Source organism: Muscardinus avellanarius, assembly GCF_963383645.1.
Source record: "Muscardinus avellanarius genome assembly, chromosome: 10".
NCBI classification, from domain to species: Eukaryota; Metazoa; Chordata; class Mammalia; order Rodentia; family Gliridae; genus Muscardinus; species Muscardinus avellanarius.
Window position 1 is genome coordinate 74,387,932 of NC_137796.1, and position 26,546 is coordinate 74,414,477.

The window sequence follows — 26,546 nt, forward strand, 5'->3', positions numbered from 1 at the left end:
AGCCAGTACAAAAAAGAGGCTCAGTCCATGTTTTAATGAACACTAAGGAGTAAAAAGACAATATGACTGTCCAGATCAAAACTGCATCTTAGTAGGAACAGTCACATGAAACCTAATCAGAGTAAACCTATTCTGAGTAATACTGCTGCTGCTGTTTGACTCCAGGTGCCCCTCCTGTAGCTTTCCTGCTCTATTGGACAGTGATGTGAAGAGGTTCAGCTGTCCTAATCCTCGCTGCCGGAAGGTAAGGAAGTAAAGTTTTTTCTATACATGTGTTTGAACATTAGTATTATGGGCTACCCTAATAGCTCATATATTATGAACCATGAATGCTGCTAATTGATGAGAAGGATGTGAGTGCTGTTTTCTTGTGAAAACAATGAAGATCAGTACTTTGTGAGTGGTGGTGGCCTTGCTTACAGAGATGGAGCGCCACTTGTGGAATTGCAGTTACAAAAGCGTGGATTCCTATTTTATGTCATCTTATAAGGTGCTGTGATACAAAATGTGAAGGGGTTTGTTTTTTTCTACAGTGTCATCATTTTTCTTGCTTGCCCTTTTCCCTGCCCTGTGCTGTCCCCACACACATCGGCGTACCTCTTAAAAAGTTCAGCCAACATTTCTTTGATTAAAGGATTGGTCATGGTGCCATCTCTGTTATGTCTGATATGTTTCTCATTTGACTGTTCTCCTTTTAAGAACTGACCAGAGCTGTCTAGTCACCTTATTGCTGTAAATCTTTCTTCTCTTTAACTAGACTTCTACTCTGAACTAAGAATGACTTAAAATTTATCAACCATTTATAAGCCACTTAAGAGTTTTTGATGAATATTGTCATCTACCTAGATAAACGTATTTAGGCCATTATTCTAAAACCATGTGATCAGAGTTTAACATTTCAGTATCTTGGGGAGAGTGAAGAAATTGAAGTAGATTTTGCAGAAGAAAGAAGAAACTAAACTAATGGACTAAAAAAGTTTGTTCCTTTTGTTTTCAACATTATTATTTCTGTGTGGAGCAGCTGTATGTTCCTGTAGTGTGGCCGTTTAATAATTAGTCCCCCGCCTAAGCTGTTGCTACAATAAGTGTATAAGAAGCAATAATAGTTTTGGAGCCAAGAAAGCACAGTAATTGACTAACCTTTTGTGTCTAGCATGTCAGGCACTGGAATGCCTGGGAAGCTGACGCCTGATCTAAGGTTCAGAGAGCGAGGGGAATGTGACTGTTTCAGTCAGCAGTCTCACCACTGTGATTTTTTTTCCCCCTGTGGTCCTGTGGATTGAACCCAGATGTGTTCTACCTCTGAGCTACACCCCCAGCCCTATTTTATCTTTTATTTTGAAACAAGAGATTTCATTAAGTTACTGAGGCTGACTGAGAACCTGCGATCCTCCCATCTCAGCCTCCCAAGTACTAGGATTACAAGCATGCACCACCATGGCTGGCTTACCACTGTGATCTAAATACCTGACATTCTGAAACTTAGAGGAATAAAGATTTATTAGGGCTTACAATTTCAGAGTTTCAGTCCATAGGGTCAATTTCAAAGCATAGTGGCAGTGGCAGAATGCACAGAGGGACGCTGTTCTCACATCACGCAGAGAGAGGAAGAGATCCATGGACACATACTTTCCAAGACCATATCCCCAGTGACATGCTTCCTCCAGCTATGCCCCTCCTGCCTATATTATGACCCAGTAAGTCCATTCAAATTAATCCATGAGCTGGGTGCAGTGGCTCATGCTTGTAATCCCAGCATTTGGGAAGCTGAGACAGGAGGATCATGATTCATGGACAGCCTCAACTACTTGGGCTCTTTGTAACTCAGTGAGACCCTGTTTTAAAATAAAGAATAAAAAAACAGGGAAGCCAGGTGTGGTGGCGCACACTTGTAATCCCAGCATTTGGGAGGCTGAGACCGGAGGATCACGATTCGCGGACAACCTCAGCTACTTAGTGAGGCCCTCTGCAATTCAGTGAGACCCTGTTTCAAAATGAAGAATACAAAATTGGGCAGGGGGTGTAGCTCAGAGTTCAAATGCCTCTGGGTTCCATTCCTAGACCCTCAAAAAATAAAATAAAATAAATTAAAAAAAAAAACAGGGCTAAGGGTTTCACTCGGAGGTAGAATGCCACCAGGTTCTATCCCCAGTACCGAAAAAAATATTATTAATTCATCAATAGGTTTATCCAGAGATAATATTAGAACCTTTATGATTCCATTATTTCACCTCTGCACATTTTTTTTTTAATTTGGTACTAGGGATGAAACTCAGGGGCATTCTACCTCCAAGCTATACCCCCAGCCCTATTTTTTTTTTCTATTTTGAAACAGGGTCTCACTGAGTTGTAGAGGGCCTCACTAAGTAGCTGAGGCTGTCCTCGAACCGCGATCGTCCTGTCTCAGCCTCCCAAATGCTGGGATTACAAGGTGCGTCACCACGCCCAGCAACCTCTGCACATTTTTGGATTGCTTTTACATGAGCTTCTCCATAGGATAGTCTATATCCAAATCATAGCAGTAGCCAAAGGAAGGAAAAGGTGATAGAGTGAAGATGGAAGAATTTTCTAGGTCCAGGAAGCAGAAGCAGCATAGACAATTCATATCAAGAGTGTAAAAGAGACTCATGAGCTGGATGGGCCAGGTAGATAATTAAAATATCGGGCAGATCTGTTTGGCTATTGAGTAGTTGAAATGCCACCTTCTCTGAAGTATTCATGAATTGCCCTGAGGGACCTGGGAGCTATATTCCCTGGCATTATGCTGCATAAAGTAGGCCAGTGAAAGTGCTGATGCACAGTTTAAAAAATTAGAAAGGAAGGCCATAATTCTCCAAAGACATTTAAAAACAGCCTGAGAGTACACATGAGTCTGACACAGTATCCAGTGTGTGTTTAGGACAGTACCTTGGGCTAGGCATGGTGGAACATGCTTGTAAACCCAGTACTTGGGAGGCTGGGACAGGAGGTTCATAAATTTGAAGACAGCCTCAGCAATCCAGCAAGACCCTGTTTCAAAAATAAAAAGGGGGTTATAGGTCAGAGTTAGAATGCCTCTGGCTTCCAACTTCAGTACCAAAAAAAGAAAAGAACATCAATTTGAGATGTTAGTGGGAGCTTCCCAAATGCTTTTAAGATTCTGGGCAGAAACACCAAAGATTCTGCTGTCTGTGGAAAGAATATACATGCCCTGTTGAACTTCGAGGTGGCCATTTAGTTTCTTTTGGCTAATGGAATGTGTGAATAGGTTACTTCCATTAAAAAGCCACTGAGAACAAATGCAGTGGTGGAACTAGTACATACTCACTGTCTTCTCTCCAGACTCAGAATAGAACAAGCAGTGATAAATTCTCCCCATTCTGCTTCTCCCTGGAGAGGGAAAGAGTTGGAGCACAGCATTCTAGCTGTTCACAAGCTTGCCTGTGACCGTTTTTTGTTTCACCCAAGTCAGAGTGCTGATAGGATGTGTCATGGGCTGGATACCTAGAGGGTACCAAGAATAAAGAATGTTGGACAGCTTGTGCTGCTTCAGAGAACCCACAATAGGGTAGACAGCTCAGAATACCTTGTAGACTTCTCCCCTGCATGATAGGAAAAGAAAAAGGAAGAGTGAGTCATGTGTCCAGTGTTCCAGCGTCTCCAGAGGCCACCATGGAACTGGTTTCAGTCTTGCCAAACTCAGAAGACAGGACTCAACATAGTCTAGATGCTGAGAGCTACTGCGACTAAAAATGAGTTGGGTGACTTAGAGCAGCTTCAGAGACCCTGAGGTACCTCAGATGAAGCATTAGAAGAAACTAAGGTCTCACACATGAGGCCTGTCCCCCACTGCCACCGACATGGTGCTGTGCCACTTCCTACATGCCAGCTGCCCTCTGGAACAACTCATCTCCCAGCGTCAAGGACATCTAGAAGATCCTGGACAGTGTGGACATCAAAGTGGACAGCAATCTGCTAAACAAGGTCATCAAAGAGCTGAATGGGAAAAACAATGAGAACGTCATCACTCAGGGTATTGGCAAGCTTGCCAGTGTACCGGCTGGTGGGTGGGGATGTGGCTGTCTCTGCTGCCTCTGGCTCTGTAGCTCCTGCTGCTGGCTCTGTCCCCACTGCCACAGAGAAGAAGGGTGAGAAAGAGGAATCCAGAGTCTGATGATGTCATGGGATTTAACCTGTTTCATTAAATTTCTGCTCCCCTACAAATAAAGTCATTTTACTTATCTTGGAAAAAGAAGAAACAAAAGGTTGTGTAATCCTGGGGCAGCAGAGGAGGGGACCCTGCAGAACCTCTACTTGGTCATTTACATGCACAAATTCAAAAATAGCACATCCACAGAAAAGGTTTGAGAGGCTCTCAGAACCTGCCAAGTTGATTGATGAAGCTCTTTCCCTATATAAAACCAGTCTGTAAAGACTGAGAGAGGGGATTGTTTTTCCAGATTTGTAGATCCTAACACAAAAGTAGCAAAGTTGCACACAAAAAGAAAAAAACATGGCCCAATCAGAGGAACAAAATTAATTTTCAGAAACTGACCTTAAAAATATTGATGTATAAATTACCTGGCAAAAAAACTCAAAAAACGTCATAAAGATAGTCAGCAAGACGGGTGTGGTGGTACTTGAGAATCTGAGACAGGATTGCAGCCTCAATGCCAGACTGAGCAATTTAGTGAGACCATGTTTCAAAATGACACAATAGGGCTAGGGGTATACCCCTGGGTTCAATCCCCCATAACACACACACACACACACACACACACACACACACACACACAATAGTCAGCAAGCTAGAGAAAATGTTGCATGAACAAAATGAGAGCATCAACAAAGAAATACAAAATATTTTAAAACCATACCTGTAATCTCAGTTCTTGAGACAGAAAGATCACAGGTTCCAGGCCAGCCAAGGCAATTTAAGGAGACCCTTTTTCAAAACAACAATAAAATAGGACTAGGTCTGTAGCTTAGATGTAGAATGCCTCTGGGTTCAACCATTAAAAAAAAAAAAAAAAAAAAATTGCAGGCATGGTGGCCCACGCTTGTAATTCCAGTACATAAGCGGCTAAGACAGGAGGATCACAGGTCTTGGACAGACTCCGCTATTTAGTAAGAGCCTGTTTAAAAATAAAAAGGGATGGGGATAGTTCAGATGTAGAATGCCTCTGGGTTCGATTCTTAGAACCAAGGGGGTGGCAGGGAGACTCCTCTTTATCGTAGAAAAGCTTAGGGGAAATTTTAAAACTAAAAATTTTTTTTTTTTTTTTTGTGGTACTGGGGTGGAACCCAAGGGCTTTTCTACCTCTGGGCTACACTCCCAGACCTCTTTTTTATATTTTATTTGGAGACAGGGTCTCACTAAGTTTCTGAGAGCCTCACTAAGCAGCTGAGGCTGGCTTCGAACCTGTGCAGTCCTGTCTCAGCCTCCCAAGAGCTGGGATTACAAGCTACCACGCCCGGCTTAAAACTAAAAATTTTTAAATAAAGCTAGATAAGGTGCCACACACCTGTACTTGGGAGGCTGCAACAGGATTACTGGTGTGTGGCCAGCCTCAGCTGCTTAGTGAGGCCTTCCACAATTTAGTGAGACCATTTTTTTAAATAAAGAATAAAGATAGGGTAGGGCTGGGGGGTGTAGCTCAGAGGTAAAATGCCCCTGGGTTCAGTCCCCAGTCAGTCAGTCAATCTGTCTGTCTGTCTGTCTGTCTGTCTGTCTCTCTCTCTCTCTCTCTCTCTCTCTCTCTCACACACACACACACACACACACACACACACACACACACACACCAGCAGCAGCAGCAGCAGCAGCAGCTGAAGAATACCAAAAAAACTCAATTTGAAGAACTCACTAGAAGGATTCAGCAGACTTGATTAAAAAAAAAAAAAAAAGCTGCCAGTGTGGTGGTGCGAGCTTGGGAGGCTGAGACAGGAGGATCGCACAGGTTTGAAGCCAGCCTCAGCTACTTAGTGAGGCTCTCAGCAACTTAGTGAGACCCTGTTTCCAAATAAAAATATATAAAATAGGTCTGGGAGTATAGCTCAGAAGTAGAAAGCCTCTGGGTTCCACCCCCAGTACCACCAAAAAAAAAAAAAAGTCACTTTTAATTATCCAAGAGAAGGAAAAGAATGAAGAGTGCCAAAGGGGAATATCAGAAGACCAGGAAGACACACAGCAGAAAGTTTATTTGAAGAAATAATGGCCATAAACATCCCAAATCTGGGGAAGGAAATAAACATTCACATTCAAGAAGCCAAATAGTCCCCAAGCTGAACCCAGAGTAGACCACACTGAGACACATAATAAAATTGTAAGAAGTCAGAATTCTGAAAGCAAGAAGAGAAAAACAACTCGTCACATACAAAGAAGCTTTCATAATCAATGGATTTCAGTAAAGTGTGATAGCGCACACCTGTAATTCCAGTACTTGGGAGGCTGAAACAGGAGGATCACAGGTTTACAGCCAGTCTCAGCAACTTAGTGAGGCCCTCAGCATCTTAAACCCTGTATCAGAATAAAAAATAAAAGACTGGTATTGTAGAATACCCCTGGGTTCAATTCCCAGTACCACCAAAAAAAATTTTCTTTTAATCAAAGGATTTCTCAGTAGAAACCACTCAGACCACAAAGGAAGTCAGATAATTTCTTCAGTGTTGACAGAGCTGGGCATGGTAGAGCACATCTGTAACCCCCATACATGGAAGGCTGAGACAGGAGGATCACAGGTTCAAGGACAGCCTCAACAAATAGTGAGGCTCATCAACTTAGGGAGACCCTGTTTCAAAATAAAAAACGAGGCTGGAAATGTAGCTCAGAGGTAGAATATCACTGGGTTTGATCCCCAGTGCTACAAAGTGCTGTCAGAAAAAAACTGCCAACCAAGAATACTCTATTTGGCAAAAATGTTCTTCAAAAATAAGGAGAAATTAAGACAGTTCCAGATCAACAAGAGAATTCACTAGACCTGCCTTATAAGAAGTGCTAAGGAGAGTTCTTTAGGTTGAAACAAAGAGATGCAAGATATGAAACTCATGGTCATTCAGTAGAAACCGTGTGTGTGTGTGTGTGTGTGTGTGGTGCTGGGGTTTGAACTCAAGGGCTTTCTACCTCTGAGATACACCTCTATCCCTATTTTTTAATTTTTATTTTGAAACAAGGTCTCGCTGCGTTGATGAGAGTTTCACTACTTGCTCAAGCTGTCCTCAAACCTGTGATCCTCCTGTTTCAGCTTCCCAAATACTAGGATCACAAGCGTAAGCCACCACACCGGTGAAACCATACTTTTGATCTTTTCCCAGGATAGCAACATGTAGCCTCTTGTGATGCCCAGCAGCAGCAGCTTGCAGCTCCCAGTTAGCCTCACATTCAAAAGAGTAAAACAACAGACTCTGTTGCTAAGCTTTGATGTTGGGTAGGTTAGGTATATTGAATGCATTTTCAAAATAGTTTTATTGAGATGTAACCTTATCATAAATTGAGGAGAGCTAATTGTGCCGGTACATGCCTGTAATCCCAGTATTTGGGAGGCTGAAACAGGAAGATCACAGGTTCATGGCCAGTCTCAGCAATTTAGTGAGACCCTCTGCAACTTAGTGAGCCTCTGTTTAAAATAGGGTTAGGGGTGCGCTCAGAGGTGGAATGCCACTGGGTTCAATCCCCAGTATCACAAAAAACAAGTTGAGGAGCATCTGTATAAACATGCAGAATTCTGCAATACTGTAATAATCACACATAAAAAGTAATTTACACTACCAGTAGCAGTGGAGCAAAATGTAAAAAAGGTAGAATATATAAAATTAAAGTCACCAGGCCAGGCATGGTGGTGCATGCTTATAATTCTTGGACTTGGGAGGCTGAGAAAGGAGAATTTTAGGTCTGAGGCCAGCCTCAGAACCGTTGTGAAATCCTCAACAACTTAATGAGACCCTGTTTCAAAATAAATAAAAAGGACTGGGCATAGCCGGGCATGGTGACACACACCTATAATTCCAGAATTTGGGAAACTGAGACAGAAGGATCACAGTTTGGAGACCAACCTATGGAAACCATGTTTCAAAATGAAATAGGACTGGGGCTATATCTCCAAAGTAGAAAGCCCTTGGGTTCAGTCCCCAGTACAAAAAAAAAAAAAAAAAAAAAAAAAAAACTATATGCTGTCTATAAAAGACTTATTTATTTTTGTTTTGTTTTGTTTTTGTAGTACTGGGGCTTGAACCCATAGGCATTCTACATCCAGGTTATACTCCCAGCCCTATTTTCTATTTTCTATTTTGAAACAGGGTCTCACTAAGTTGTGGAGGGCCCAAGTAGCTGAGGCTGGCTGCAAACCTGTAATCCTCTTGTCTCAGCCTCCCAAGTACTGGGATTACAAGTATGTGCCACCCACCCAGCAAAAACATTTCTTTTAGATTTACAGACACATGTAGTCCAAAAGTGAAAGGACAGAAGAAAAAAAAAGTATCCCATGCAAAAGATGGCCATAAGAAAGCAGGTGTGATCGTACTTACGCAAAATAAATTAAATAAAAAACTGTCCCAAGAAGCTGGGCGTGGTGGCATATGCTTTTAATCCCCGCACTTGGGAGGCAGAGATAGGAGGATGGCGCAGGTTTGAAGCCTGCCACACTGGCTTAAGGGACCCTCTTTTCAAATAAAAAAGTATACAAAATAGGTCTGGAAGTGTAACCCGGAGGTAGAAGGGCTTCCAGGAACCCCAGTACCACCAAAAAAAAAAAAAAAAAAAAAAAAAACTGTCCCAAGAAAGAATATAATATTCTGATCAAAGGATCAGTTCACTAGAAAGCATACCAATTATAAATATGCATTCTGCTTTCATATCCATGGGTTCTGCATCCATGAATTCAACCAACTACAAGTCAGAAATATTTGAGGGAAAAATTGTTTATAGCCGGGCGTGGTGGCGCAGGCTTGTAATCCCAGCATTTGGGAGGCTGAGACTGGAGGATTGCAGTTCGTGGACAGCCTCAGCTACTTAGTGAGGCCCTCTGCAACTCAGTGAGACCCGGTTTCAAAATAAAGAATAAAAAATTGGGCAGGGGGTGTAGCCTGGAGGTCAAATGCCCCGGGGTTCCATCCCCAAACCCGCAAAAAAAAAAAAAAATTGTTTATATACTGAACATGTACAGACATGCATATGTGTATCTATTTACTGAGGATTGAACCCAGGGGTAGTCTGCCTCTAAGCTATACATGCCATCACTTTTTTTTTTGGTACTGATGATGGAACCCAGAAATCTTCTACCTCTGGGTTACACTCCCAGACCTATATTTTATTGGAAACAGGGTCTCACTTAAGTTGCTGAGAGCCTCACTAAGTAGCTGAGGCTGGCTTTGAACCTGGGCGTGTGCCACCACACCCAGCTATTATTTTTTATTTTTTTGAATCAAGGTCTAAGTTGCTGGGAGCCTTGAGAAGTAGTTGAGTCTCGCCTTGGAACCTGAAATCCCTCTGGTTTAGCCTCCCAAGTACTGGAATTATAGGTGTGCACCATCACATCCTGCTCAGACTCCTTTCTTGATGTTACTCCTTAAAGAATACGGTGTAACAACTATTTACATAGAATTGCATTAAGTGTTAGAAGAAATCCAGAAATGGTTTAAAGTATCTGGGAGGATATGCACAGCTTAATGCAAATATTATGCCATTTTGTATAAGGGACCAGAGCACCTGCATACCTTAGTATCCATCAGGGTCCTGGAGTCAGTCCTCCACAGATACCAGGTGGTAAAAAAATGTGCACCCAACCTCAGTGTACCAAGTGTACCAAGTGCAACCAAGTGTACCCAAGTGGCAAATACTGACAGAACTGAAGGGGAAATACATAGCAACACAATACTGGTAGATTTTAATACCACGCTTTCTGTGACAAATAGAACAGTCAGACAGAAGATTAATAAAGAAGCAGCCGCCTTCAAGAAACACTCATGGTCATGTACAGAACATTTGACCCACAAGCAGCAGAAAATATTCTCCAGCACACGTGGCACATTCTCTAGGATAAGGAATATTTGATCATAGGCCATTATCCATTATAGGGCCTTGTACTTTCAGAACTTGACTTTGACTAGTGGATAAGGGTGTTCACGTTCTAGGCCTCCTTTCTGCTGTTAGTGTAAGGTCTGTATGTAAAATAGAGGCCAGCGTGCAGAGAAGTAACAGCCTTGCCGTCCTGTGAAGTGAGTTGCCACTAGGTGGCACTGATGCTCCATGAGGAAAGCTCTCCCTTGGGTGTTCCAAAGTACATGTGTCAGCACAGTTGTCTTGCAAGCAGAATTGACAAAATGTGGGGGGACTTTCGTGCTAAAGCAGACCACTGCATGCATTCAGAACTCAACATCAAATATGGCAGTGTTGTTAGAGCGTCTGCTTTCCTTTTCACTTGTAAAGATTTTCCGTGTGATGGTCCTCTCTTCAACAAGATGGCTAATCCATTACTCCTTGAGGATTCTGCATGTTTAAAAAATGAGCTTCAGGCTATTTTGGCCTGTGTAAGACTGAGGGCATCTGGTTTCTTGTTGTAGTGTCTTTGCCAGTAATCTAAACTCCAGTTGGATTTCCAGGAACTTGTCACTCTGAGACGAGGTGTTTATATTAATGCATAGTCTGGAGGAAGGCTTGATGCCGAATCCCTAAAGAATAAGATGCTGTATCTCAGAGGAAATGGAGAGGGCTCCATTTCATTGATATGTTAGAATACTTTCCAGGCCTTCAGCTCCCTTGTGTGTTCTCGGATAAAGCATTGCTGCTTTTAGGAATAGATTGAATGTATTTGGTGTGGGAAGGAAGGGTGGTAGAATTTTTTAGGAGATTTGAAAACAATCTTCTGGAATACCTTCTTAGGGTCAGCCATTTCTCTGTTGAATCTCTTTCTACCTTCCAAGAGCCATAACTTTGCTGTATAAACTCAGCAGCATGTAAATAGAGCTTCCCAGAAAGTTAGTGAGGACCATGAGTGGAATTTTAGGAATACTCAAGAAGCAATTACCAAGGAGGAAAGACCACTGGGTAGAGAGAGTTTAATCAGAATAGCTGAGAAGAACATCTGGTTTGGGGTCTTTTATGGGAACTGAGAATGTGAACGTGGTTGTATAACCACCCCTTGCCCAAGGTCGTTTGTCTTTGTTTTATTTGTCATTTCCATCTACCAGGCTCTTCCCTGCTCATCTTTTTCTACACTTTCCAGGTCCCATCCTGTCCTCTCTAGCATGCAGTATTCTTAATGTTTTACAGCAGTGAAATATAACCCAAATTCACATCTGCAATGAACCAGTTTGTTGCTTTAAAAAAAACAGGCATCTGCAGCTGCCTGCAGTAGCCGAATGGCTATGTGAGAAGAATGTAAATGAGCCTGGACCAGCTGTCAGTGCCAGGGCAGCTCCAGCTGTGATGGCGGACGGTTGGCACTTATTAGTCGCTCTCTAATAGGAGAAGGGGGGGGGGTCCCAGCCCATCAGCTGATTGCTGGGCTGAGCCAGGCCTTCATATTATTTGGAGATGAATGAAGCTTAGTCCTCCTGTTCCTGCTATCAGAGAGGACCTTTATTCAGGAGGTAACATTGGCAAAAACCAAATGTCTGGGTGACAAAAAGATTTTTAAGACTGAAATGAGGGCTCGTTTGCTGGAGTAGAAGCCCATGCTGCATAGTGCAAGTCAGAAAAAGAGGAGACTGGGATGGGAATTCTTCCTCATAAAATGCACCCTGCCCTAGAACCCTCAGAGAGGGTCCCACTGAAGACTTTGGGTTCTGGCCTGCGGAAACAATGCCCCAGCAGATCTGTCATGGAGGGTGTCTTGCACAGCCTTTAGCTCATGCTGGTCCCACAGCAACAATGCAGAGTGGACTCTGAGACCTAATGTCAGGTGATAGCAGACAGTGGAGCAGAAAACCCAAAAGGAAGCTTCCTTGCCCCTAAAATAGCCCCAGAGTGAATACCAGGTGCTTTCCTTGAACTGCCTCCCATCAGACCATGAGCAGAGCCCACATCATAGCAGGGAATTGCCAGAATTTCACTCTATTTTCATATAGTATTTGTATTCGTTTACACTTCTTAAATTTTCTTGTGGTAAACACCACCATGCATCTGTCTTTTATGGCTTCTTGGTGTGAAACAATTTTGGTTAATAATTACATGTGAGCACATCTACTTTCCTTGATGTGACATCTTAGCCACTAAACACAGGCTAGAAGATGTGGCTACCTCGGCAGGTGTGTGTCTGTTTCTGAGAAGAAAAAAAGCAAATAGTGCTAACTTTTCTTCCCACCCTGCCTTCCCATTGGAATTTGAATAAGTAGCATATTTGCTATTGTTTTCAATGACTATTTAAAAGGGAAATAGGATAACTACCTAAAATAGGAAAAGGTAAAAATAACAACGTAAATGAAAATTTTAGTTTTCTCTCCCCTTGGCCCTACAAAAACAGTTTTTTGTTGTTGTTTTTGTTATTGTTTTGGTACTGGGGCTAGAACCCACAGGCATTCTACCTCTGAAGTACCTCCCCATTCCCTTTTTTTTTTTTTTTTTTTAAATAGAATCTCACTAAATTGCGGAGTGCCTCACTAAATTGCTGAGACTGGCCATGAACCTGTGATCCTCCTGTCTCAGCCTCCCAAGTACTGAGATTACAGGCATGTGCTGCCACCCCGGCTCAGAAACAGCTTTTGTTTGTTATATTTCATCTGCGTTCTCTCTTGATAACAGACACTGAGTGATAAAATCAACTGTCTCTGCCTCTTGGCCTGCCATTGTGAGGGTGGAGGCTGATTAGTGGACATAGATGATGCCTCTGTCCCTACTCCCTCTGCAGAGCTGCAAGTTTTTTCCTCAAAAACTACAGAGGCCAGCTTCTGGCTTTGTAGTAGCTGGTGGATAGTGCATCGATCTGACCAAGTTTTAGAGCCAAACCCACCTATGCAGGATCTGTGGTGACTCTGAGGAGCCCAGGGACCCAGCAACAACTGCCTGGAGTCTCGGGTGTTTGCCTGATACCCTGGAACTAGGCATTACTCTGCCTCTCCAACTAGAGAATATTCTGGTACTTCCTTCTCATCTTTTTGAAGCTGCCTGAGATGGTTAAAGTGTTACCATCCTCCCAGGAGACAAATCACCAAACCTAGTGTTCCATTCAGATGAAGAGGCATTGTGTTTCTTTCTTGTCGCCTTGTCAGCATTGCCTGGGACAATTTTTTTTTTTTTTTCAGTATTGAGGATTGAACACAAAGGCGTTCTACCTTTAAGCTACACCCCTATTTTTATTCTTTATCTTAAAACAAGGGCTCACTAATTTGTGAAGGGCCTCACTAAGTAGCTGAGGCTGGCCATGAACCTGCGATCCTCCTGTCTCAATTAGTGCTGAGATGATAAGTGTGTGCCCCTACACCTGGCTTGCTTGGGACAATTCTTTTGCTGGGCTTTCTTACTAAGTTACTTGTTTTGAGAATTGTTTTAAAGACCACTAGTGAAGCTAGGCGTAGTGATGCACACTTGTAATCCCAGCACTTGGGAGGCTGAGACGGGAGGATCACATAAGTTCAAAGCCAGCCTCAGTTACTTAGTGAGACTCTCAGCAACTTAGTGAGACCCTGTTTGCAATAAAGTATAAAATAGGTCTGGGAGTATAGCCCAGAGGTAGAAGTCCCCTAGGTTCTATCCCCAGTAGCACAAAAAAGACCACTAGTAAGCAATAATCACTAATGTGCTGCTTTATATCTAGCACTGTGCTGGGGGCTCTGATGCTCTGAGCATCAGTGAAATGCATACTATCCCTGTCTGGAGCTATAGGCCTCAGGATGAAACAGTGGTTGAAATAGTGGTTTTGACATTAACCTGCTTATACTTTAACTCCCCCTCCCTCCACTTCCTGCGTTGTGATCTAGACTAAATACAAACAACACCACCCCACACATTTCCTTCATGTATGTAATGAGAATAATTTTACTTACCTTATAGAATTTTTATGAAAAATATTAACGGCACAGTATAGGTGAACACTGAGTCGAGTGCCTCGTGCTTCGTGTTACTGAACAGTAAGTAGCCACCCATGTAGGGAAGGCAGAGAATGCTGGCAACAGTGTGTGCAGTGTGCCCCGGCAATGAAGGGAATTCCTCGAAAGGAAGAACTTCTTCCAGTCTTGTAAACTCTGTTGCCCCAAAAAATGGAATTCCCCTAAAATGGGCCAATACAAAGTCCTATTAGGGAAGCTTAGTTTTTCAAATCATGTATTCAAAACACTCATTTCTTACTAGTTCCACAGTGTGCTCTGATACCAAGAGGGTAGACTTTCTTTTTGTGTTACTGAGGGTTGAACCCAGGGATATTCTACCTCTGCGCTGCCCTGTTTTATGTTCTATTTTGAAACAGATTCTCTAAGTTGCAGAGGGCCTCACTAAGTTGCTGAGGCTGGCTGGGAACCTGTGAGCCTCCTCTTTCACTCTCCCAAGTACTGGGCCTATGGGCCTGTGGGCGCATGCTGAAGCTATTTTTGCTAACCATACATTCTGTGAGAAATGACAACTCTTTTTTTTTTTTTTTTTTTTTTTTTTTTGCAGTACTGGGGATGAAACTCAGGGGCATTCTAAACACCTCCAAGCTACACCCTCAGCCCAATTTTTTAGTCTTTTTTTTCTCTTTTTTTCCCTATACCAGGGATGGAACCCAGGGGCAATCTACCTCTGAGCTACACCCCCAGCCCTATTTTTTAGTCTTTTTTTTTTTTAAACAGGGTCTCACTGAGTTGCAAAGAGCCTCGCTAAGTAGCTGAGGCTCTCTGTGAAATGTGATCCTCCAGTCTCAGCCTCCCAAATGCTGGGATTACAAGCGTGTGCCACCACGCCCGTCTACAACAGCTCCTCTTTAGCCCACAGTGTTCACACTCAGAGAAGGGCCTCATGTTGTTCTGGGGACAGCTGCATTTTAGGGAAGGCTACTCACAAGTTGCTTTCTATTCTGTCACCAGTGTCCACATGCTTTTGTCCATAGCTTTGCAGTACCTCCTTCTCTAGGGTTTCTTGTTGATTTCTCAGCCCTACCCAGAAGAATTGAAATTTCAGGAACTTTTATTCAGAGATGGATATAGAAAAGACCTAAAAGCAAATTCAACAGCATATTTTGCTGGAGAAATCAGAATTAGTAACAAAGTAGAGATAAAATTGCATGGTTTTTCTATATGACTCATTGGTCATGGATTTTTTTTCTTTTTTCAGGTCTGGGGATGGAACCCAGGGGCATTCTACCTCCGAGCTACATCCCCTGCCCTATTTTTTATTCTTTATTTTGAAACAGGGTCTAAGTTACAGAGGGCCTCACTAAGTAGCTGAGGCTTTCTGTGAACCATGATCCTCCAGTCTCAGCCTCCCGAATGCTGGGATTACAAGCGTGCGCCACCACGCCCAGCTGGTCATGGATTTTTACTTACTGGGAGGGATTGACCTTTACCCAGAGTCTTTGCCACCCCATCTGCCTGAGCAATAGGCAGGCCGTGAGGTTAGGGCTACATACCTCTTACCTTAAAGAGCAAGGGCATAACCTGCTTGTCCCCTTTTTTGTTGTTTTTGATCTCCACTAAAATGCACAATCTATAGTATTTATAGAAAAAAGACTCTGAGGTTTAACATTTTCATTTTATTAAAATAAAAACCCTGACCCATTTTCATGGTTGTTTTTTTTTTTTTTTTGGCTGCTAATTAGCATTCCTTATCAGTCTCATCATAGCCTTAACTTGTTTGCAGATTATATGGGCATCATAAGCTTTATTTATTTATTTTGTGTGTATGTGGTACTGGGGGTGGAACCTAGGGGCCTTCTACCTCTGGGCTACACTCTCAGACCTATTTTATATTTTATTTGGAAACAGGGTCTCTCTCTCTTAAGCCAGCTGAGGATGGCTTCGAACCTGTGAGATCCTCCTGTCTCAGCCTCCCAAGCGCGGGGATTGGAAGCGTGCACCACCACGCCCGGCTGCATCTTAAGCTTTAAATGTCTCTTTCTAGAAACCACCCTTTTAAGTGTTTTGCTAAAATAATTTAATGGCATTTTTCTGTGCCTGTATCCTTACTAAAGATGAGATGCATTTTGATTACACTTTTAAATCTTAACATTAAAAGTCCCTGGAGAATCGATATCTACAAAATATCTTTTTATAAAGAGTGATTCAGAGCCAGGTGTGGTGGTGCACACTTCTAAGTATTCGGGAGGCTGAGACAGGAGGATTACAGGTTCACAGCCAGCCTCAGCTACTTAATGAGGCTCTCTGCAACTTAGACGCTGTTTCAAAATAAATAATAAAGCCGGGCATGGTGGCGCATGCTTGTGATCCCAGTGCTTGGGAGGCTGAGACAGGAGGATCATACAGATTCAAAGCCAGCCTCAGCTACCTAGTGAGGCTCTCAGCAACTTAGTGAGACCCTGTTTCCAAGTAAAAGGTCTGGGAGTATAGCCTGGAGGTAGAAAAGCCCCTGGGTTCTACCTCCAGTACCACCAAATAAATAAATAATAAAAATAGGGCTGGGGATGTAGCTCAGAAATAGAATGTCCCTAGGTTCAATCCCCAGTACTGCAAAAAACAAGAGAGCGATTCAGCCAGGCGTGCTAGCATATGCTTATAATCTCAGTACTTGGGAGGCTGAGACAAGAGAATCACAGATTCATGGCTAGCCTCAGCTACTTAGTGAGACCCTCCAAAACTTTATGAGAACTTGTTTCAAAATAAAGAATAAAAAAAAAATAGAGCTGGGGGTGTATCTGGGAGGTAGAATGCCTCTGGGTTCAATCCCCAGTGTTGCAAAAAAAAAAAAGTGATTTAGTTCCTTTTCTCTTTACACTAATTGTGTATTACCGGGTATCTGCATCCTAATTTGTTTTAGCAGTCTCATTTCAATGTCCTTGAGAAAGGGCTGTGTGTGAGTGCTCATGCGCTTAGGCAAGCAGAGGGTGTGTGTGTGTGTGTGTGTGTGTGTGTGTGTGTGTGTGTTGAAGTGCAGGATGGGCAATTGTATCCCTTTTTTGCATTCTCAGCACAAAGCACTGCAGTTTCCAGCCTTGCAGGTAAAAGAAAAATTGTTGCTATGGCAATACCACAAGCATAAAAACATCCTATGTCCCTGTGGGTATCTGTCAGAGTGGAGGAATGTGGGGAGGGAAGTAGAAGCAAAGGGGAATGTTGGAAGCTGAGTGAAATGAGAGCAAGGCCTGGCTAAAGCTGTCACTGGGTGGAATTTCATGTGATTACCCTTGAATTCAAGGTCCTTTCCCAATTGCAATGTTGTAACCAAGAAGTAGAAACAGCTTTTTACTCTGTAATGTCCTTCTAGACTTCGAGACAAGGAAACGGAATAAGGAGGGCTCTGTCACCTCTCTAAGTCCAGTGTGGCACTATGTCATTCCGAGCAGGATCGACCGCCCACCCAGGCCCAGAAAACCCCACTGCCTGTCTGCCTTCATGCCACACAAGGGCAGTCGCTGCCATCTCTTGAAACTACATCATACTTGTGTGCTCTGTGTCTGCACTGAATGCTAATGTCCCCTGAGAAGATGTACTCACAATAACCTTGGAAACTCAGAACAGTGATGAGAAATAGAATCCAGTCCACTGAGCTCAGGGCCGAGGAACACACCAAAATTTAGCTAGTGGGCATCATCTCACATTCCCTGAAGTGGAAGTTTGACATCATAGTTAAAACAGGTTGAAGTCCAGTAAACTGTTGACTGAACTCTCACTAGGTCTTAGGGTTTTTATATTTCTTTTCTGTTCAAGGTCACATGGCAGCAGATCATGATCTAGGGCTTCACATTGTTATTTGTGTACTTGTAGGTATGGTTTTGGTATTTTGCATTAGTTCTGATAGTCCCTATCTTTTGGATATACAAACTGAAATGTTTATAAAGTGAACTGATGCGACGGGCGTGGTGGCACACGCTTGTAATCCCAGCATTTGGGAGGCTGAGATAGGATCATGTAGGTTCGAAGCCAGCCTCAGCTACTTAGGCCCTTTGCAACTCAGTGAGACCCTGTTTCAAATAAAGAATAAAAAATAGGGCTGGGAGTGTCTCTCAGAGGTAGAATGCCCCTGGGTTCCATCCCATTACCGCAAAAAATAATAATAATAAAATGAACAGATGAGCCAAGTACAGTAATAACAGCCATTTGGGAGCCTGAGGCAGGAAGATTTCAAGTGAGCCTAGCCTGGGAACTTAGTAAGACCCTGTCTCAAAATAAAACTCACCAAAAAAAAAAAAAAAAAAAGTGTGTGTGTGTGTGACAGAGAAAGAGAGTGTGTGTAAGAGTAGGGGGATGGAAGAGAAAAGAGACCTACCAATAAGCTAGAATTGGCTTTGAATTGATCATTATTAAACATGAGTGATGGGTGCATGGGATTATGTTAGCTACTTTTGTACCTACATAAAATTTTCCATAATAAAAAACAGGCCGGGTGTGGTGGCGCATGCTTGTAATCCCCACCCCCACCCACCCCCATCCCCGCTTGGAAGGTGGAAACAGGAGGATCCTGCAGGTTCAAAGCCAGTCTCGCTGGGTTAAGAGACCCTGTTTCCAAATAAAAAAATATATAAAATAGGTCTGGGAGTGTAGCCCGGAAGTAGAAGGGTTTCCAGGAACCCCAGTACCACACACAAAAATCAAAGTTTTTTTTTTTTTTGTTTTGCGTGTGGTTTTTCTATTGTTTGTTTGTTAGTTGTGGGGTTTTTTTTGTTTTTTTTTTTTTGGGGGGGGGGGTTTGGTGGTATTAGGGATTGGAACCCTTCTACCTCCAGGTTACACTCCCAGACCTTTTTTTTTTTTTTTTTTTTTTTTGGTGGTACTGGGATTCCTGGAAGCCCTTCTACCTCCCGGCTACACTCCCAGACCTATTTTATACTTTTTATTTGGAAACAGGGTCTCTTAAGCCAGAGAGGCTGGCTTCGAACCTGCATGATCCTCCTGTCTCCACCTCCCAAGCACAGGGATTACAAGCATGCACCACCACACCCGGATGGAAAAAGGTTTTTAAAAATACCAAATCATGTCGGGCGTGGTGGTGCATGCTTGTAATCCCCACACTTGAGAGGCAGAGACAGGAGGATCGCGCAGGTTTGAAGACAGCCTTGCTGGCTTAATAGACCCTGTTTCCAAATAAAAAGTATAAAATAGGTCTGGGAGTGTAGTCTGGAGGTAGAAGGGTTTCCAGGAACCCCAGTACCACCAAATTAAAAAAAAAAAAAATCCAGCCAGGCGTGGTAGCACGTGCTTATAATCCCTGCATTTGGGAGGCTGAGATAGGAGGACTGCACAGGTTCAAAGCCAGCCTCAGCTACTTAGTGAGGCTCTCAGCAACTTAGTGAGATCCTCTTTTCAAATAAAATATAAAATAGGTCTGGGAGTATAGCCCAGAGGTAGAAAGCCTCTGGGTTCCACCCCAAGTACCACCAAAAAAAAAAAACCAGCTGGGCATAGTGTCACACACCTATAATCCTATAAGTACTTGGAAGGCTTAGACAGGAGGATCGTAGGTTCAAGAGCAGAGAATGATAACAGAGATCCTGTTTAAAAAAAGAATTTAAAAGCCAGGCATGGTGGCGCACTCTTGTAATCCCAGCATTCCGGAGGCTGAGACCGGAGGATCATGGTTCACGGACAGCCTCAGCTACTTAGTGAGGCCCTCTGCAACTCAGTGAGACCCTGTTTCAAAATGAAGAATAAAAATTAGGGCAGGGGGTGTAACTCGGAGGTCGAATGCCCCCAGGTTCCATCCCCAGACCCGCAAAAAAAATTAATTAATTTATTTATTATTTTTTTTTTTTGGTGGTACTGGGGTTCCTGGAAGCCCTTCTACCTCCGGGCTACACTCCCAGACCTATTTTTTATACTTGTTTATTTGGAAACAGGGTCTCCTAAGCCAGCGCGCGCGGCTGGCTTCGAACCTGCGCGATCCTCCTGTCTCCGCCTCCCAAGCACGGGGATTACAAGCGTGCGCCACCACGCCCGGCAAAATTAATTTAATTTTAAAAAATTTAAAAAGAATTTAAGTACTGGGGTGTAACTCACAGTTACACCACTGGGTTCGATCCTCAGCACCACACAAATAAACAGAAATAAATATAGTTCTTCTGACTCTGCCTGTATCTATGCTCTTAACCTGCTTTGGTCAGCTGATTTGAGGATGTGTCACTTGTGGAAACTGGAAAGACCCATATTCAAATGTTCTCTCGTGGGGCTTGGTCACTTTTTTGAGATGAAAATTTTGTCACATAACAGGAAAATAGCCGGGCGTGGTGGCGCACGCTTGTAATCCCCGCGCTTGGGAGACAGAGACAGGAGGATCGCGCAGGTTCGAAGCCAGCCGCGCGTGCTGGCTTAGGAGACCCTGTTTCCAAATAAAAATGTATAAATAGGTCTGGGAGTGTAGCCCGGAGGTAGAAGGGCTCCCAGGAACCCCAGTACCACCAAAAAAAAAAAAAAAAAAAAAAAAACAGGAAAATACCAGCAGCTATTTGTGAGAAAGTAAAAGCCTCTTCATCCTGGAAGAGGAGAGGTACCTGTGAGTAGTTTCTGTTTGCACAAGATTTCTTGTGTGTGAGTGGGGGACTTAGTGTACTCTGACTCCCCTGGGGAAGATGATGACTACTTTTATGGAATTCACACCAGCCACTAGGCCTTCGTGTAGCCAGTGAATAGGTCACTACCACTGCCACCTTTGCTTCCTTCTCCTCCACCACAGTCACAACCTACAACAGACTCTCTTGTCTCCAGGACAACTTAGAAGAGAGACCAGATGACCTTTTGAGTGTCCTTCCAAACCAAAATCTGTGATTTCTAGAAAAATGAAGATTTCCAAACTGGGATTGGCATTTGCTTTTCAAAAAAGAAATAGACTAAGAAAGTTTCTCACATCAAATCCTTGTAGTTGCCAGGCACGTGGCACACACTTGTAATCCTAGTACTTGGGAGGCTGAAACAGGAGAATTACGCAGGTTCAAAGTCAGCCTCAGCTACTTAATGAGGATCTCAGCAACTTAGTGAGACCCTGTTTCCAAATAAAATATAAAATAGGCCTGAGAGAGTAGCCCAAAAGTTGAAAGCCCTTGTAATCCCACATGCCTATAATGCCAGTACTTGGGAGGCTGAGACAAGCCTCAGCTACTTAGTGGGGCCCTCCACAACTTAGTGAGACCCTGTTTCAAATAAAGAATAAAGCTGGACATGGTGATGCACACTTATAATCCCAGCATTTGGGAGGCTGAGATATGAGGATCACGGTTTGCAGAAAGCCTCAGCTACTACTTAGTGAGGCCCTTTGCAACTCAGTGAGACCCTGATTCAAAATAAAGAATAAAAAATAGGTCTGGGAGTATTGCCCAGAGGTTGAATGCCCCTGGGTTCCATCCCCAGTACCACAGGAAGGAAGGAAGGAAGGAAGAAGGAAGGAAGGAAGGGAGGAAGGGAGGGAAAGGGTGGAGCTCAGAGGTAGAGTGCCCTTGGGTTCAATCCCCAGTATCAAAAATAAAAATTATTGGAGTCTCACAAAATCACTTTTCTGGGGGGAGGTGGATAGAAGGGTTCCTGCTGGAAACCCTTCTATCTCCAGGCTACACTCCCAGACCTATTTTATATTGTTATTTGGAAACGGTGGAACCTGCGCGATCCTCCTGTCTCTGTCTCCCAAGCGCGGGGATTACAAGCGTCGCCACCAAGCCCAGCACAAAAGCACTTTTATTTTCAATTTTATTTCCCATCAGAAGTTCACATGAAACTTAAAATAGTTTCAAAAGCTCACACTTGTAATCCCAGCATTTGGGAGGCTGAGACAGGAAGAACACGGTTTGCAGACAGCCTCAGCTTCTTAGTGAGGCCCTTTGCAACTCAGTGAGACCCTGTTTCAAAATAAAGAATAAAAACATAGGTCTGGGGGTGTAGCTAGGAGGTAAAATGCCCCTGGGTTCCATCCCCAGTACCGCAAAAAACAAAACAGAACAAAAAAGAAGTAGGACTAGAAAGATAAGTAGAAGCTGGGCATGGTGGCGCATGCTGCTAATCCTAGTACTTGGGAGGCTAAGACAGGAGGATACAGCTTTGCAGCCAGCCTCAGCAACTTAGTGAGACCCTGTTTCAAAATAAAGAATAAGCCGGGCATGGTGGCGTATACTTGTAATCCCCGTGCTTGGGAGGCAGAGACAGGAGGATCACACAGGTTCAAAGCCAGCTGCACTGGCTTAAGAGACCCTGTTTCCAAATAAAAATATAAAAAACAGGTGTCTGGGAGTGTAGCCTGGAGGTAGAAGGGTTTCCAGGAACCCCAGTACCACCAAAATATAAAAAATAAAGAATAAAGGCTGGGCATGGTGGCGTACGCTTGTAATCCCTGCGCTTGGGAGGCTGAGACAGGAGTATCGCACAAGTTCGAAGCCAGCCTCAGCTACTTAGTGAGGCTCTCAGCAACTTAGTGAGATCCTGTTTCCAAATAAAGTATAAAAAAATAAGTCTGGGAATATAGCCCTGAGGTAGAAAGCCTCTGGGTTCCACCCCCAGTACCACCAAAAAAAAAAAAGAATAAAAGCCGGGCGTGGTGGCGCATGTTTATAATCCCTGTGCTTGGGAGGCGGAGACAGGAGGAATGTGCTGGTTGAAGCCAGCCTCGCTGGCTTAAGAGACCCTGTTTCTAAATAAAAATATAAAATAGGTGTGGGAATATAGCCTGGAGGTAGAAGGGTTTCCAGGAACCCCAATACGGAAGGAAGGAAGGAAGGAAGGAAGGAAGGAAGGAAGGAAGGGAAGGAGAGAGAAAGAATCGGGCTGGGGTATAGCTCAGAGGTAGAATCTCCTGAGTTCAGTCTCTAGCACCACAAAAAAAAAGGAGGAGGAAGAAAGGAAGGAAGGAAGGAAGGAAGGAAAGAAAGAAAGAAAGAAAGAAAGAAAGAAAGAAAGAAAGAAAGAAAGAAAGAAAGAAGAGCCCAAATTGTAGAGGGCTTCACAGTATAAAACAAGGAGAGTAAATTTGGTTCTGGAGACCCCAAGGAGCTATTTTGGGCGTAACGTAGGGATAGATGGGATCACATGTTGTTTTACAGGGTGAGCCTTATAGAGTCATGAAGGGGGTGGGCAGAAAGAAGGGAGAGACGGAGAATGTTGAGAAGCCAAAACACTTCATCAGTGTAATTATCACAGTGAGCCATTGCTTGTAACCTGGGGACATATAGTTCTCTTGCAGTCCTCAGTTAATTAATCTTCTGTTCCCAAAGCCCAGGTATACAGGGCTTTGGGTATTACTGGGGACTCCTTTCCTCAGTCTCCTGACAGCTGAGATGGGATTGGATTGACCTAAAAAAGCACAAGTCTTCTGACAACTGGACTGGGGGTAGTAGTCAAGAACCTTGCTGAAGGCAGCTGAGGAGGCTTTGAAGGTGGGCAGGAACCAGCCCAAGGCCATCAGGGACACAGTGTCAGATGTGTGTACAGAAAGGCCCCCGGGTTTCATTCCTCCTTTCCTTGGCAGATCATTTGGCAGTCACTGCTTTGCTACAATTTCACAGGCTAGCATATTTTTTTAGTCCTTGGGTGTTTTAAATGTGGAAGAAATTATGTAACCATCACAAGTTTTTCCCCTCACTCATTTAAAAAGGCTTGTTTTCCAGCTGAAAGCATGTTGGATAAGCTTAATTTCTCTCACTCAGATAAGCTTAATTTCCCTAACTCTGATGTGCGTACAGAGAATTGCTTAATTCTCCTTGTGCAATGTGTTTCCCCAGCTGCTAGGAGGTCTGCTTTTTTCCCTGGGCCTCCTGACAGAAATGCAAACAATTTAAGACCAGTGATACAAACTGCTGTTTTTTAGCACTAGGCCACTGGACATCAGTATGTATTCTCAGGATGGATTTTTCTGTAGTTGGTGGCTGCCTTCCTGGCCCTCCATGCCTCATAAATGACAGGGAACGAGGCCACACTTGTCTCCGCTACTGTGTGGTATCATCTTCCTGTCCATCCACAGTCCCACATCCTCACACAAGGAGCTGAGGTCTGATCCTTGGATGTGGTCTGACTGGAACTGATTTCTGGGGCACCTCTACTTAGGTCTTTCACACAAAACTAAGCCTCAATACTCCTTCCAAATAGCACATCCATTTACACGCAGGGTATGGGAGGACTCCTCTGGGAGCGGTTGACTGGGGTTTGTCTTCTCCCTTTGCGGATGCCTGGCATGCGCTGTCCATCCAAGGATGGCTGAGGGGAGAACACTCTCTCCTGTGGCTGCCAAAACCACAACAAATGACAACTTTCCGTTCTGTCATTTCTCTTGGCTCCACTGCTGGGCAAGCAATTCATTTTTCTACCATAAAAGGGCAACAAGACTTGTCTATAGCCTCTGTGCCTTCTGCACCTCAGGGAAAAGCAGAAGGCAGGCAGGGAAAGACTTTCTCCCAGTAGCCACAGCCTCAGTCCAGGCTTTGGAATGGCCGTGGCAGCGCTGTGAGAGGAAGGCGAGGGCACCCCTGCCAAGGCATCCCCCGCTGAGCCATGCCCCTGCCCCAGCTGGGCCTGTGAGTGAGGCAGGTGGGGTGTCATGTTCATCTCCATTCACTCAGTGACGCCGCTTTGTGGAGCCTGCCCAAATGGTTGTTGGCATTTGGTTCTCTTGGTTTGTGATTGTAGGTGTTCCATTTATAAGGGGGACCCAGGAGATCATACAGTGCAGACATCTTCATTGTGGGGATGAAGAACGACCACAAGGAGCTTCAGTACTGAGTTTATGCATCTTGGATAAATCATTGGACCTTTGTCTTTTGATTATGTGTGGACTTTGAGTTTAGGGACTCGTACATGTCCTTGTGGTCCATCAGTATACAGTTTGCTTCAGTTAAAGGTGAGCCACAGAAACCTTGGCCAATGGAAAAACAGTTCTTAATTGGTGGGTTCATAGTCAACCAGGTTTTCCAGATTATATATTCTGGAAAATATATAATCTTTGCAGTAGCATCTGTAAAAACCCATGGGTGCCTTAGGTGATTATAAATAAATGTTGTTTAGTTCAAGTATGGTGGTACACACTTGTAATATAATCCCAGTATTTGGGAAGCTGAGGTCAAGGACAGCCTTAGCAATTTAGCAAGGCTCTGTTTCAAAATAAAAAACTAAATAGGACTGGAGTATAACTCAGAGGTAAAATCCCTCACCCTCATTTAATTCCTAGAATCACAAACTAATTAATTTAATTAAAATGATTCAGGATCAGTAGAGGAATAGAAAGCAAATGTTTATCTGTTTTGAGAATATTAGAATGCCGGGCGTGGTGGTGCACACTTGTAATCCCCATGCTTGGGAGGCAGAGACAGGAGGATTGCGTAGGTTCGAAGCCAGCCGCGCTGGCTTAAGAGACCCTGCTTCCAAATAAAATAAAAAGTATAAAGTAGGTCTGAGAGTGTAGCCCGGAGGTAGAAGGGTTTCCAGGAACCCCAGTACCACCCAAAAAAGAGAGAGTGAGAATATTAGAGTACTTTGAGAGAGTATATGCAAAATTCTTGCTTCATGCATCCGGATGCCAACCTGAAACAAGTTGACAGGGGTCAGAAAGGGAGAGCTATTTGAGCTGGCTGGAGCTGCACATTCAGACCATGACCACTCAGATTGAGGCTCCAGTGAGCCCCTCCTTGGGCCAGGCTCCACAAGTTTAGCTGTAAAGAAGAGCTAAAGTTTGCTGTGTTGTTTAAACTTACCTTCACTCTATTTGCATTTCTGATTGCATAGCGGTTGCTGGAACTGAACGGAGCACATTCCTAAGAGTATAGAAGTCACATTCAAGAATCCTGCTGATCTGGAAAGTGGGGAAGAAAGCAAGGCTCCTCCAGATTGAATGTTATTACCCAGATAATGCTGGTGGTCAGAATAGGTTCTGAGCTCACTGGCTTGGAATCGAAAGTTAACTCAGATGTCCTTCCTAAGAGAGTATCATTGAGAAGTGACTAAAGCCAGCTCACCATAAGTGATCTGAGTATCGCATATCTAGACCCTGTTTTGAAACTATAATCTACTTTGTGTGGAGGGGGGGTACATGGCACCCGGGTTAAACCCAGGGGCATTCTACCTCTGAGCTACAGTCTCAGTCCGATTTTATTTCTTATTTGGAAAAAGGGTCTCACTAAGTAGCTAAAACTGACCACAAACCTGCGATCCTCCAGTCTCAGCCTCCCAACTACTGGGATTTCAGACGTGCACCACCACACCTAACTCTATAAACTACTTTAAAACCTTAATAGTTCTGGCCAGTAAACCAGCTGGATAGGCAGTTTTGGGGATGTTTGTTGTTGTTTTGTTTTTATAAAAACCTTTCTAGATTTCCTTTTTCTCATTAGTATGGAATTGAATTTCTTCATCAGTCAGTATGCTGATTGGCGTCATCTCCCCAGCCTTTCACTGCCTTGGTGATGCTACAGGCAACGCCCTAAAACAGCCATCTCGCTGTGTTGCTCACATAATCTCTGCTTAGTGACAGCAAGTAAATTTCCTCGTAATAGAACAATTATTCATTCTAATTAAGTATAATTTCTAAG

General features: G+C 43.6%; 1 protein-coding gene across 2 annotated transcripts in view; it reads left to right on the top strand.

Moving 5' to 3' along the window:
- The window catches only part of RNF216 (ring finger protein 216), a gene marked incomplete at both ends in the record, with an annotated part of 150,816 nt that overhangs the window by 56,652 nt on the left and 67,618 nt on the right, over positions 1 to 26,546 (top strand). For both annotated transcript variants that reach the window (XM_080703402.1, XM_080703401.1), the window contains one exon: positions 166 to 244. In XM_080703402.1, the coding sequence (XP_080559528.1) occupies positions 166 to 244 (79 nt within the window). The remainder of the gene's footprint in view (positions 1 to 165; positions 245 to 26,546) is intronic.